The 13,398-nt window shown below is 31.9% G+C and overlaps 3 protein-coding genes and 1 pseudogene across 3 annotated transcripts; 1 reads left to right on the forward strand and 3 right to left on the reverse strand.

The window, feature by feature from the left end:
* The first annotated feature begins 678 nt into the window (after window positions 1–678).
* On the forward strand, window positions 679–2,860 carry LOC104718810 (heat shock factor-binding protein). The gene is made up of 5 exons (XM_010436614.2): window positions 679–880; window positions 1,757–1,810; window positions 1,924–1,947; window positions 2,045–2,087; window positions 2,504–2,860. The coding sequence occupies exons 1-5, from the start codon at window positions 878–880 to the stop codon at window positions 2,632–2,634; spliced, it is 255 nt and encodes an 84-aa protein (XP_010434916.1). The 5' UTR covers window positions 679–877; the 3' UTR covers window positions 2,635–2,860.
* A 2,931-nt stretch (window positions 2,861–5,791) lies between these two features.
* Window positions 5,792–6,369, reverse strand: LOC104718811 (protein RALF-like 33). Its single transcript, XM_010436615.3, is given in 1 exon segment — window positions 5,792–6,369. A coding segment is annotated over 1 exon segment (360 nt). The 5' UTR covers window positions 6,287–6,369; the 3' UTR covers window positions 5,792–5,926.
* A 594-nt stretch (window positions 6,370–6,963) lies between these two features.
* LOC104718812 (uncharacterized) lies at window positions 6,964–9,275 on the reverse strand. The gene is made up of 8 exons (XM_010436616.3): window positions 8,947–9,275; window positions 8,775–8,849; window positions 8,078–8,116; window positions 7,952–8,005; window positions 7,772–7,825; window positions 7,549–7,602; window positions 7,364–7,435; window positions 6,964–7,236 (listed from the first exon to the last, which is right to left on the reverse strand). The coding sequence occupies exons 2-8, from the start codon at window positions 8,844–8,846 to the stop codon at window positions 7,123–7,125; spliced, it is 459 nt and encodes a 152-aa protein (XP_010434918.1). The 5' UTR covers window positions 8,847–8,849; window positions 8,947–9,275; the 3' UTR covers window positions 6,964–7,122.
* On the reverse strand, window positions 9,163–10,462 carry LOC104720338 (uncharacterized; annotated as a pseudogene).
* Window positions 10,463–13,398: the final 2,936 nt, after the last annotated feature.

Raw genomic sequence — 13,398 nt, forward strand, 5'->3', positions numbered from 1 at the left:
TCTCGATTTTTAGCTAAAAAATGGGGTAAATTTTTACTGACTTACGACTTCATGATTAATGTTTAGTACTAAAACCGCTTAATTATTTTCTTTATCTAAAAGTATCTTTCCAAAACCGAATTTTGTGATTGAAATTGTTATGAATGAGTATTTGTGTGTATATCCATGTTAACAAATATGCTCGTATCTTGATAATTAATATGGATTTTGTTGGGTTTTTTTAAATCCCGAATATTATACCATATCTTCAATATGGTTTCTCGTTTCAACTAATGTAGGGATTAATGAGGATCTGAATTTAATTTCGGGTTGTGCATTTCAATTTTGAATCGATCCATTAGTAAATGTTTACCGAAATAACTTTAATTACCTTTGATTAATCGTTTAAGCATAAAGACATTTGTGTAAATTAAAAAGTGGCACAAAAATGTACTTACAAAATATTAAGATAGATCAACCAAAGTTTTTGAAAAATGGCCAGAGATTTAAAAAATGTATATCAACTTTTAGTTTTTTTCTCTTTTGTCAACGAAACTTTTTTTTCTTTCTTTTTTTATTGACACCCACATTTTTGATTTGTAATCCGGTTAAAATTAAACCAAACTGGATCATCCTAAGATCTTGATCTCACTACCCAAACGTCCATATAAAATTGAAATTTGAAATTTGAATAACATTAGCACACACACACAAGATCCCACCCAATGAAATCATAACGACGGATACTAAAGTAAATAGGGGTATTTTAGACATTTCATATCTATAAGTCTGGGTTATATTATACACACATCGCTTCTCTCAATCGTCTCATCGCTTTTCGCTGAATCAAAAATTTTTCTCCAAATCGTCCGATCAGACTGAAGAAAAAACCCTAAAAATGGTATGTCTCCTTCTTCAGATCAGTGCGCGTTTCTTGAATTTTATTGTATTCATTCACGAATCCTAGGCTCGTTATTTGGATTTTTTCGATTTAATCTTAAGACTATATTTTTCCCTATGATATATCTTCGGATTAGGTTTTTAAAACGGTTCATTGGAATGTCGCATGATTTTTTTTTCGAATTTTGTTCTGTTATTGTAGATCGATTACCCAAATTGTGAGTGTATATAGCGAAATCTGGACGATTTGGGGATTTTTTTTTTTTGTTTGTTCGATTTCATACTTTGAGAATATGGTTCTTTGCAAGAACTCCAGTATCGCGAAACTTGAACGAAGTTTAGGATCTGTTTTCTTTCTTGTATAGCCGTGCTTAGAAATGTTCATGTATCGGAGTTTTTTTTTTTTTTTTTGGTGTTTGATATTGGTACTAAGAAATTTCAGATTGAGGTTTCCTCTATGAGTTAAATAAGCTTATATGTACTTGATTGTCCTTAAAACGAGGTTTTACATTGTTATAAAGCTTCAGCAATAGAGTTCAGATTGTATATCTTCGGATTAGGTTTACATGTAGATTAAATATTAGCTTCAGCAATAGAGTCCAGTGCTGTGATCATAAAAGTTCAGGATCTGATTGGCGAACCGTATAAGTTTTCATTGGGATGTCAATGTATTGAGTTTGCTGTGTTTGATGTTGGTACTAAGATTATTCAGATAGAAATTATACTTCATGAGCAATAGTTTATGCTTGTGTTTTATCCTCAAAATGATTTTATTCATTATTATAAAGCTTCATCTTCCTGTCTTGATGCATGCAATAGATCCGATTGAGTTGTGTTTTTGCTTCCTCTTACACAGTATTTTCCTTTATGCGTACAGGATGGACATGATTCTGAGGATACTAAGCAGAGCACCGCTGATATGACAGCTTTTGTGAGTTTCCGTTTCTTATAGAATTATTCCTTCTCTTTGTTTGGTATGTTTCTCATTTTCAGACAATACCATCACTTGGTTTTATCACTGATACCTTGAATTTTTATACGCAGGTCCAAAATCTTCTCCATCAGATGGTAAGTTTTTCAGCTTTCTTTTATGTCTTCTTAGGCCTTGGAATTATAACTTCAATAGGTAGATTCTGATTAAATTTGGTCTCATTGTGTGTTTCAGCAAACCAGGTTCCAGACAATGTCGGACTCCATCATCACAAAGAATATCCTTATACCAATCTATGGTTTTACTTGAATGTTGCTTGCATTAGAATATTTTATATGTCTCCCTCCTAGAGCAGTAATGATGATCCGTGATAAGTGATTCTTTGTGTCTTTAAGAAAAGAAATTTAGTACTAGGAATAAGCAATGATCAATAGAATCTGTTTCTGATTTAAGTATGTCTTGAGAGGAGTCTAAATGAGTCTGTTCTATGGATAGTCATAGAACCTCATTGTTCCATGGTGTGTTCTCTTGTTAAGTTGATATTATATACATACTTGTTCTTCTGCTCGCTAACAAAATCCAACTTTGTCACCATGAAATTGTACAAATTTTGGAATCTGTGGGAACTCTTTTGATCAGCAATTTTGTGTTCATGACATTTGTGTTTTGATCTCCTTAACTTTAATGGTTCACTTGATGAGATGGGAGGTAGAATCAATGAGCTGGAGCAAAGCATCAATGATCTAAGAGCCGAGATGGGAGTAGAAGGCACTCCTCCTCCAGCCATCAAAGATGAACCCAAAACACCGGCTAGTTCCAGTTGAAAGGGAGGGTGGTGCTCACCAACTATCAAATGCTTGACAGGTCATGATCTTTTTGCTGATAACAGCATTTGCAGAAGAAAAGAAAAAAAACTATGGAAATTTGTTAAGAGCAGTATTTACATTTAAATTCCTGTTTTAAGAAATGGGTTTATTACTGTTAAGTTAGATTGATGATGTGGTGCGTTACATTATTCTGCACTTATGAACTATTGAACTACCTTTTCTATTTTGGTTTTGAGAGTAGTAAGAAGTCATTACAACCTCAAGTTATCAGGGAAAAAAAATAGCTAACCAAGTTTCCAACTTAGGAGCCATAGGAAATTATGGTAATTACAAGTTTTACGCAGTATATAGCAATTACAAGTTTTACCCATGAACAATACAGTATCGTAGATATGGTATAGGTTTTATTTGAATCGAGTCTCATAGCTGTATTAGGCTTTCATTGTTTGAAACGCAATTTCAATGTTCGCATGTGTTTTTTACTTATAACAAAATAAGTGCTACTTCTATAGTAAAAATATATATTCCAGTTTACTTTTACGCCCAGTGTGAATTCAAACAAAAGAATGTATTCCAGTTTACTTTTTGTGTCCTATTTGTTGAAAAGTAAGAGGTTGGTTCAAAAAACAAAAATATAAACGTAAGCACAAGCAACGAAACAAACTTATCATTATCAATTTGTCAATAACAATCGGCTGGTAATGAGTTGGTATATGCGCATCGTCCATAACGTATGAGTTTGCGGTCGAAAACACCTTTCTCCACACTTTGGCTATGTAGAGTAAAATCTATATAAATTAATACTCTATAAATTAATAAACACTATAAATTAATAAAATTTTTCAGTCCTAAGTCGGGCCAATATAAAAAATAACAAAATATAAATTAATAAGATAATATTTTTTCTGAAATCTCCATTTAAAATATGGTCCCAGTAATATTATAAATTAATAATCATGTAAATTTACATATATATATATATAATGTATGTAAAGAAAAAAAAATATAATGTATGTTTTTCCTAAAGCTCATATCTACAAAACAACTGTTAGGTTGTATTTTCAAACTATAATAATATAAAATATTTTATAACATGTCATAAATATAGCTACATTTTTTTTTAAGTTTTCAATTTTTAGATATCCATCATTTACATTTTGATAGTTTGATTGACTATTAAAATACAACAATCTATATTATTATTCATAAATTTAATTTTATGTATGTCATGTGTATAAGTGAATTTGTCTATTGTATTTGTAATTTATTGTTAATAATGTTTTCTAAATATTAAAAATTCAATTCCAATACCATAAATTTTTGAATATCCGAAATTATTGTTAAAATTGTCTAAATTCATAATTTTTAAAGGTTAAACTATTAAAATATATCTATAAATTAATAATTACTATAAATTAATAATTATTAATTTATAGATAAATTAATATCACTATAGATTAATAAAATGTTTTGGTCCCAACATTATTAATTTTTAGAGGTTTTACTGTATTATTTACTCTGTAATTTACAATTTTACAGTATTATTTTTGTAGGGTATTATAGATGTACACTATATACAGTAAAACCTCTATAAATTAATAAGGACCACAAAATTTTATTAATTTATAGAGGTTTAATTTATCGATAAATTAATAATTATTAATTTATCGATAAAATAATAAAATATTAATGTATGAAGAGATTTTTTTCATTTTCATAGTTTGAAACATTTTTTATTAAAAATAAGATATTTTGTTATATTCACACTTTTATAAAATTTTCTTAATTTACAATTTTAGCTATCCTAATATGATGGATGTTAACAGTTTAATAGATTATCTAGGTGAAAATGATAAATGTTTAGAAGTTTCAGAGTTTAGAATAAATTGTTGTTACTATCTTTCATGATGAAGTCCAAGAAGATATTGCGGTATCTTTAGAACCATTATATGTAAAGAAGCAACTATCGCGTTTAGGATGCTCCAAAATTTTTTGATGCAATTTGAGAAAATAATACAAAAAGTTTTTGATGCAATTGAGAAAGATTATAGATGAGCTTAAACAAAAATGCAAATTCAAAAATATACAAACAACAATAAAGTTATATTGCACTAAATTTCTTAAATATATATATATATATATATTTAGTTTATATCATTATTAATTTAGGATATTTATAAAACCATATTTTTATATAGAATTTTTAAAAAAGTATTATTTTATTGAATTGTGTTATTTTCCGGCCTAATTCGAGACCGGAAAAATTTATTAATTTATAGTGAGTATTAATTTAAAAAGTATTGATTTATAGAAAGTTTTACTGTATAATTATACGTAAATGTGACAAACCCCTCGAGGGACCAAGGAGCAAATTAAGGGCCGTTTGGATGAAGTGCATTAAAAATTAAAGTGTCTGCTCTATATTTAATGCTTTGTTATTTGTTTTTTTTGACCTTTCTCCCCAAAATCATCCTCCCCTCCAATTATGGGAGTAAATTAGTGTTTCTCTTGTTCTCACTTCTCTCATTGTAACGTTTTCTTCTCTTTTGACATTTTTTTTTCTCCTCCTTTCAGCCCCCAAGTGGCTCCTCCAACAAGACAACTCAGCTGTTGTACTCACAATTGTTGACATATTTTTCCTTTTGTTTCATTGTTTTTTACACAAATTGTAGGAATATTTAATTTAATATAAAATTATTGTTAGTTCTATACCAGAAAAAAAAAAAACGTAATAAATAAGCGACGTGTGGCTCTGCCGAAAGCATTTGCATGTGAAGCTGCCTGTTTAGTTTTTTTGGCACCAACCAATTCCAATTATTGCCTCTCTATTTTTCCAACTTCTCCACAATTTAAATATTATTCAACGATAAAGTAAACAAAAAAAAAATTGATTTTACATTTTTTTTTTTATTTTGGTGGGAACAAAATTGACTAATTGCCATCATATTTTCTCCATTTGAATTATAAACAACAGCTATAATTTTAAAATCAATTTTTTTTGAAAAATCACATTTATTCCATACGATATGAACGAACACCTGGATTTCTCTTCTGCACATGCAAAAAGCACCCATACACATAAATATCATTTTTTTTTCACACTACTATTATATGTTCACGAAATTGACTGTATGAAAATGATACTGCAATGAAATTTTAAACATAAGTAAATATAATACTCTTAGGAAAAAAATTGTATAAATATAAAAACAAAAGAATGGAGGATTAAATATTTTAAAAAAAAGTACATAAAAAGAGAAGAGAAAGTAGTAATAAAATTGGTAAATCATCATCGTCTGCAACGAGTAATGGCACTACAACCACGAGAGTAAGGATTAGCCTGAGCTCCACGTCTGCAATTGTAGTAAGATGCGCCGCGTCGTGAGCATGGTACCGTGTTCCTCTTCAGCGCACCGTAGCTTATGTACCTCGTCGTAGCTAATATGCGCCTGTTGATCTCAGAGTCCATCTCGAACTCCTCGGATTATAAGGAGCACTCGGCGATGGAACCGGTGCATCTCGACTCGATGATCGGCATGAAAACACCGACGGAGGATTGGGAGGTTGTTGTTGCGGCGGTGGTGAGTAAGAAGTTGACGGTGAGAATTGCGGTGATTATCGCACCGGATTTTGTGGAGAGTCCTCTCATTGTTTCTTTTTCTCTGAGCTTTTTTTCTGGAGTGTTTGAAAAGTTTTATTGAAGACAGAGAGAGAGAGAGAGAAATGGTTTAAAAGAGAAAGTGTTATTGAAATTGCCACTACCGTCTGGAATATTTACGGGTTTATGCCACTTGACACTAGTATAAAAAAAGTGTTTTAACGCGTTTTTAGGTGCTTTGTGTCCTTCAATAAACTTCGTTTTTTTTATTTTATTGAATATGGTACCAACTTATGAAAGAAAAGAAAATATTATATAGTTAGGCTCAAATTGGTTGACAAATCAAAAGTTAAATTGCAAAATTTGAACAAATGAAGAAGAAGAATATCAGAAGAAACGAAAAAAAAAAAAGAGTAACTTTTATTTCAAAAATTAAACACACAAGTGAAATTATTGGTATCATGTAGTAGTACTTGGTTGGTTGGTTGGTTCATTGATTGATCCATTTTGAAATTTTAAAAGATTCTATGTATATGTATATCTTAAAATTAGGGGAATGCACGACACTATATGTATCTCCAATCTTAAGATTTTGCATATTAACTTTGGATCAATAATGGGATTGACATGCATAAATATGTAAAAATCTCGTTTGATGTCAAGAACGGAGGAGAAGCTTGATTTTTGAGATATGTACTAAAGTTGGTTCTGTATTTGGAATCAAGTTATTGGCATAGCAACCCGCTGCAAACCATTGAGTCATGGTGCATCATCATTAGAATCAACTAAACCGCAGAACTACACGTTTTAAGCGTACTAGTACAATCTCAATGTAGTGGTAATTACTAGTAGTAGTAGTAGTAGTGACAAGATCATAAGACAAACATCTAATGATCTGATTCTTTCGCATTGTCATCAGTCGATGGAGCTTCGAGTTTCTCTTCTGTTACCTCACTGCTCTTATCCATTTGCTCTTTTGAATCTTTGGGGTTATCTTGTAGCTGCAAGTCACACAAAAACAGAGAATCGTGGAGGAAACATAGATTAGTCTCTCTGAAAGCCTAAAAGCCAGTCTTTTCTCCAATCTATTGAAAACAATAAGGAGGAAGAGTGTGTCATGAGACTCACGCCTAAGTTTTTCAGGCTAGCAGAAACATCATCTTGTTGCTGATTTAAGGTGGTTTTCAGATCTTTGAATTCCTAGTTGTATGGAAATGAAACGAAAAAATCAAACATGTATCAAGATACAGAAACTGGTAATATACCAATGTGCATGCTGCTTAATATATATACCTCACGGATACATTACATACCTCACGAAGCTGCTCAACTTCAAGATTCAGAGTCTTCTTTAGCCCAGAGAGCTCCTGTAAAGCACCAAGGAAGAGTTTAAATCAGTTCAAGAGGAGAGCTTTTCTATCGCCTTAAACTGATCCTGGCTAAGGAAAGCGATTCTCTTCGGGAGCAAAGATTGTATATTTGTTTGACAGACAAAAACCACAAACTGTAGTAAAGAGGACTAGGAATGGGACTCACCTCACGGTAGACTTTAACTTGAGTGTCCAATTTACCTCTCCAACTCTGTAAGTCCTGTGACGATAACAATAGAGAGATAGATAGATACAAGATTGATTGTTATATTCCTTAAGAGAAGAACATAAATGTGTAACACAAGATGAAAAAGTCAGTGATGAGCATATGGTGTAACAAAAGTACCTGTTTCAGATTCTGGATCCTGTTAAGCAACTCAGCCCTTGACTCGTTCAATTCCTACAGAAAACAAAATCCAGAACTGAGAAAACCGCTTGATCATAAGATAGAATGCAAGACACAGCAACATACCGTGAGCTTTGAATCAACAGGACTGGTGTTATCTTTCTTCTGCATCAGGGAGAAACAACCAAAGATCAAATATCAATTTCAGTCACAAGTTTGACACTTGTATAAACAGGAAACACAACAAATGTTATAGACAATCATGCTTTAAGACCAATGAGATTATTGTTAATTTACAAAACCACAAACAAAGCCATTAATCAAAACCACCAAAAACTTCCACTGGGAGAATGATTCAAACACAATCTGAGTACCAAATCTGAAATCTATTACACAGTGAATAGCCTCAAGATCCACCAGATGTAAATAAAATCAACTCAAGATATCTTGAAATTGTTCAATCTAGTGGAACTCTATAAATTCAAACAGAACCATAAAATCCACAAGAACAAAAGTGAAGTTTCAGCCAAAGAAACATAGGAAGAAACGAGACCTTCTATATACCACTTCAATCCAAATCAAGAACACAAAACAAAAGATGTGTTGGAAGCTGCAGACAAAACAAGGATCTAAGGTTCCAAGCAATGCCACATTGAATCCCAAACCCTAGATAAATCTGAAATCAAAACCCCCAATTATAAAACAACCGCAAAAATCTCAATTTGAACAACAAAAACTCAGAAACCCAGAAGAACCCTAAGAGTACTCACGTAAAAATTAAAGTGATTAGAGAGAGCAAACGAGAGAGAGCGAGAGAGATTACAGGAGCAGTCAGAGAAGATACGGAGAGAGGAGCCGGTGGAGATGTTGAATCGGAAGTGGTTTGGTCCGCCATTATCTATAGATTTTAAAGAGACAATTACAGGCGAAGACGAAGAAGAAGAAGAGAGATTTGGTAAAGTGAGAAGAAACAAACATGAGAGAGAGAAAGAGACCTTATTCGTAGTGATGTCGTTGCTCAGACCAGACGCTCAAATTTTCAAAATACCAAAATTGACAAATAAAAAATAATAATTTTACTTTTTATCTGATATGTGATAGGTTGTTGCTGTTGTTGTTATTCCCGAGACTTGGTCTTGTTCTTGTTCATCCGAACTAATATGGCTTTTCGTTTTGTTTTGTATTTTTAATATGTCGAAGTTAGTCGGTAATTTTGGTAAGCAATGAGTTCATGTTGTTTTAAGAGGGGAAAGAAATTGTTTATAGAGAGGATTACAGAAGAGAAAGAAAAGAAAAGCGAAAAATCAGAAATACAAAGAGAAATGAACAAAACAGAGTTTGGCCCGTCAGATTAGACACAAATTCTCCCATCATTATTATGAGTCCACCAACCCAAAAAAGCCCAGCTTCCAATCCAAGTCTCTATCATCTCTCCTTTGGCTCTTGTTACATCCACCATCCATTTCCATATCCTGTTGGTGACGACGGTGGTGCCGGCGGTAGTGAGTCTTCTGGTGTCTGCAGTCTATAACCGTACGGTTCATATCCTTGGAGGCTCGGTGATTGTGGTATGTAGTTGAAACGATCAATGACTTGCTCTACTGTCACAGTTTTACAGACAGGTATTGGAAGGTGATCATCATTGTCCGGTCCAACGACAAATGCATAGTAAGGTATGGGAAGAAGATCATCGCTCGGTCCAACGGCAAAAGGATGTCTCGAATGACTTGGTAGCTCAGGCAGCCTAGGAAACTCAATCGGCACTTCTGGTGGAGCCAAAGGTAGATGCTCCATTTGTGGTGATGGAGGATGACTTGGTGGCTCAGGTAGTCTAGGAAACTCAATCGACACTTCTGGTGGATCCAAAGGTAGATGCTCCATTTGTGGTGATGGAGGATGACTTGGTGGCTCAGGTAGTCTAGGAAACTCAATCGGCACTTCTGGTGGAGCCAAAGGTAGATGCTCCATTTGCGGTGATGGAGGATCAGCTGGTGTGTCGTCTTCCAAATTCTGATTAACCATCACTGGTGAATCCGATTTAAACCTGTACTGAAAGTTCAAAAATCCGGCTTGTTTTCCAGACAGAGTTCTCACCTGACGATTCATCAGTTTCATCTCATGATTGTTACTGCCACTGCTAATTGGCTGTGTGATTGAATTCAAAAGCTCAAGTAACGGAATGTCAACTCTTCCGATTTCTTTGTTACCTAGGATTCGACGAGAAATTAAACTCATGACAAGTGTCAAACGACCATCACGGACTAACCTCTCGTTGACGAAAAATTTGAGAGCTTCATTCCAAATCGGGTTAGATCCACGAGAGCGATCGATAGTGGTTTTCGCTTTTTGTTTTTTCTAGGTGTTTTCGTCACGAATGTTGATTTTGGCACAAACGTCCATCTTTGTGATGAGATTGACATTCAAAAGGCTACTTGCGGAATTGATGTTGAGCTCTAGAGTTAGATTCGCCATAACTGTGACGCGAGTGTAACATCAACTCTACGGAGGTGATCTTATAATGTAAAAGAAAACGATATAATAAACTAAATGTAGAAAAATATATTTAAATGGAAATAAAAGATTTAGTCATTACATACTTGGAAAAAAATTTCAGAAATACATTGCATCCAAATGAAATTTTGGAACCCATTTTTTCCCATAAATATACAATTTTCTTTAGTATATGTAGCATAGATATACTAATATTGAAATTGTGACTCATTTGACATGGGAGAAGATTTATTAGTTTCAAAAAAATATTTTATTTTGCAGTATCAAAAAAAGTAATCTTATCAAATGCAAATACCATATTTAGAAAAGAATCCGATACAATTATTTAGTGAAATAAATAAAATAATAATTAGTTGTGTTTAGGTGATCTGAAATCCTAACACGTCTCTGCATTTCAAGTTTCTATCCGCTTAAATTTACTAAAACCTATGTGGGTAATTGGTTAGGATGCAAAAAGTTTTAGAGCTTTTAAGCCCAATTGTAACAATTGTCTCTCACAAACATCTAGTTTTTACATGATAAATTTTTATTATTTTTTCATATTTTTTCTTCTTCTAAAAAATATTATTTTGAGGTTTTAAAGACTGCATGTTTTCTTCTTACATAAATATTATAAACGAAAAGAATATAACTATAAATAATTTATAATTACGACCTAACTCATCATCCACTATATCATGTAAAAATATAATGTTTCCAACTAAGATGATCGTAAAATTTTTTATTATGATTTTTTTTTTTGCTATAATTTAGTTACGAGTTTTATTTGTTTTTGTTGATTGGCCACTATTTTGTTAGTCACAAATTATGGGATTGGTAAAACATTTACAACAATTCATATTAAAGGAAAATAAAACGTTAATTTCATTTCCATCGATTTTTTTTTTCGGACAAAACAAATTCAGTGATATCAAAAGTGTTACAAAATCTTCCAAAACAAATAATTACATAAGCATCATATACTAAATCTTATTATATAAAACTTGGTTCTTAACGTTAGTAATTCACCAGATCGTGACACGTGTTAGTTTTAACGATCAGAGATCAAAGTTAAATACTCACCAGATCGTGACACGTGCCAGTTTTAACGATTAAATATCTAAATTAGTAACTCATCAGATTGTGACACATGTCAATTTTAACGATTAGAAATCACATATTAAAGTTAGTAACTCATCATATCGTGACACATGTCAATTTTAACGATAAAAATCACAGTTTTCAAGCTTGGTAAAATGATGCATAAGATAATTGTAATCTTATTATATTAAAAAAACTTTGTTAATCCTAACAGGGAAAGTATTGTTAATATACCCCTCTATATAAGCAAATAGATGATGACATATTTTCCACCAAACAAAAAAATTTCGACTAGCTTTGTTTTACTTGGTAAAAAAAATTCTTTGTTTTTTATTAACCTTTTATTTGACTCATCATTGTTCTTCAACAAGTCTCTAAGGCAATTTGTTTGTTGTCTAATCGAAGCAACTATATAAAAGATTCCTAGATATTACTATGTGTTTTCATCGTCGTTTCTTTGAATTTTGTTTCGTTTCTCAATTTTATATTGCATACTACTCAATCTTAGACTTTTAAATGTTAACAAAGTTTCTTATGCATAATAACTAAGGTTTTGAGATTAACAAATTTCTCACGGTATTATTATTATTTTTATTAATTTGCAGGATAGGTAGCATAAAAATAAAGATGAATACACAAATGCAAGATAACAACAAAGATTATATAACACTAGATCAACTAAACAGAAAGCGTTCTTATCGTCGAACGATAGTACGTCTTACAAGAAAGTGGGAAGCAAAAAAAATTTAAAAAATAAGGAGCTCATTGGAATAAATTTTCTCATAAAATAGAAAAAGGATTAAGGAAAATATATAAAAAATTATTAATTTTTAAAAATATAAATACTCACTTCTATATAAACATAGACCGTCTCATATTATTCATCTCACAAAAAAATTTATGTTCTATTGGTCAAACTTTTTTAATAGGAAGACAATTTTTTTTATTTTTTTAAACCAGAATATACTCTTATTTTCTACCTTTTTAGTTTGGAGTAGGTAACAATAATATGTTGACCCAAAAAAAAAGGAAGATTAATATATGCATCTTTTTTTTCTAATATTGTATTTTAAAATTTACTGTAGTAGTTTTAGATTGTTTTATTTAATTTATATTTTCATCTTTGAATTATTTGAGATTCATATATTATCGTGCTTATAATTTTCTATTATTTCATTAATTATGTCAAATTAATTTTCTTCTAATTTCTCAACTTTGATTGGTTGGTCATAGACCTTTTTTTGTGCAAACATAATTGTTACCATTCGTTCAATCTCAAAAGTAGTTAAAGAGGAGAAGGCCATCAACCTAATAGTTCGATAAAATAGGCTAATCAAACACAACCCCACAACAAATATAGATAGATTAGAAAAACATAAATCATTGTTGATAGATCCATAAGAGCTTGGAGATAGAGGCTACATCATGGTGTGTCAAAAAAAATTCTATGAATACATTAGGAAATTTAACATTAGTTACTAACAAAAGATTTTGTAACGTTGGAAAAGTGTCTTTAGTTTCATTGGTTGTTGGAGCAAGCCACTTTGAGATAGCTAGACGTGAACATGTTCTCTCCACACATGAGGAGGGCATAGTCGAGGTTATCTCTATGGTGGAGGAGGTTGGATGCATGGTTATCTGTCCAAGGGAGGAAGATGGGAGAGGTTGGAAGCAAGATTATCTCCCCAAGGGAGGAAGGCGGAGCAAAGGTTCTCTTCATGGTTTAGGAGATTTGACGCAAGGTTCTCTCCATAAGGGAGGAGGGCAGAATCGAGGTTCTCTCCATAAGTGTATTGTGATGTAATTTATTTTTTATTCAAAATGTTTTTTAAGCAAACAATTTTAATGATTAAAGA

Source organism: Camelina sativa, chromosome 10 (assembly GCF_030686135.1).
Source record: "Camelina sativa cultivar CO46 ecotype springtype chromosome 10, ASM3068613v1".
Taxonomy (NCBI): domain Eukaryota; kingdom Viridiplantae; phylum Streptophyta; class Magnoliopsida; order Brassicales; family Brassicaceae; genus Camelina; species Camelina sativa.

Excerpts from the sequence above, each read along its gene's own strand:
- LOC104718812 (XM_010436616.3), bottom strand. The coding sequence starts at position 8,846 with ATGGCGGACCAAACCACTTCCGATTCAACATCTCCACCGGCTCCTCTC. Across the intron at positions 8,006-8,077 it reads CTGTTGATTCAAAGCTCACG|GAATTGAACGAGTCAAGGGC; the intron begins GTATGTTGCTGT and ends TGTTTTCTGTAG. Across the intron at positions 7,826-7,951 it reads GGATCCAGAATCTGAAACAG|GACTTACAGAGTTGGAGAGG; the intron begins GTACTTTTGTTA and ends TTATCGTCACAG.
- LOC104718810 (XM_010436614.2), top strand. Across the intron at positions 1,948-2,044 it reads AAAATCTTCTCCATCAGATG|CAAACCAGGTTCCAGACAAT; the intron begins GTAAGTTTTTCA and ends TGTGTGTTTCAG. Across the intron at positions 2,088-2,503 it reads GGACTCCATCATCACAAAGA|TTGATGAGATGGGAGGTAGA; the intron begins ATATCCTTATAC and ends TTAATGGTTCAC.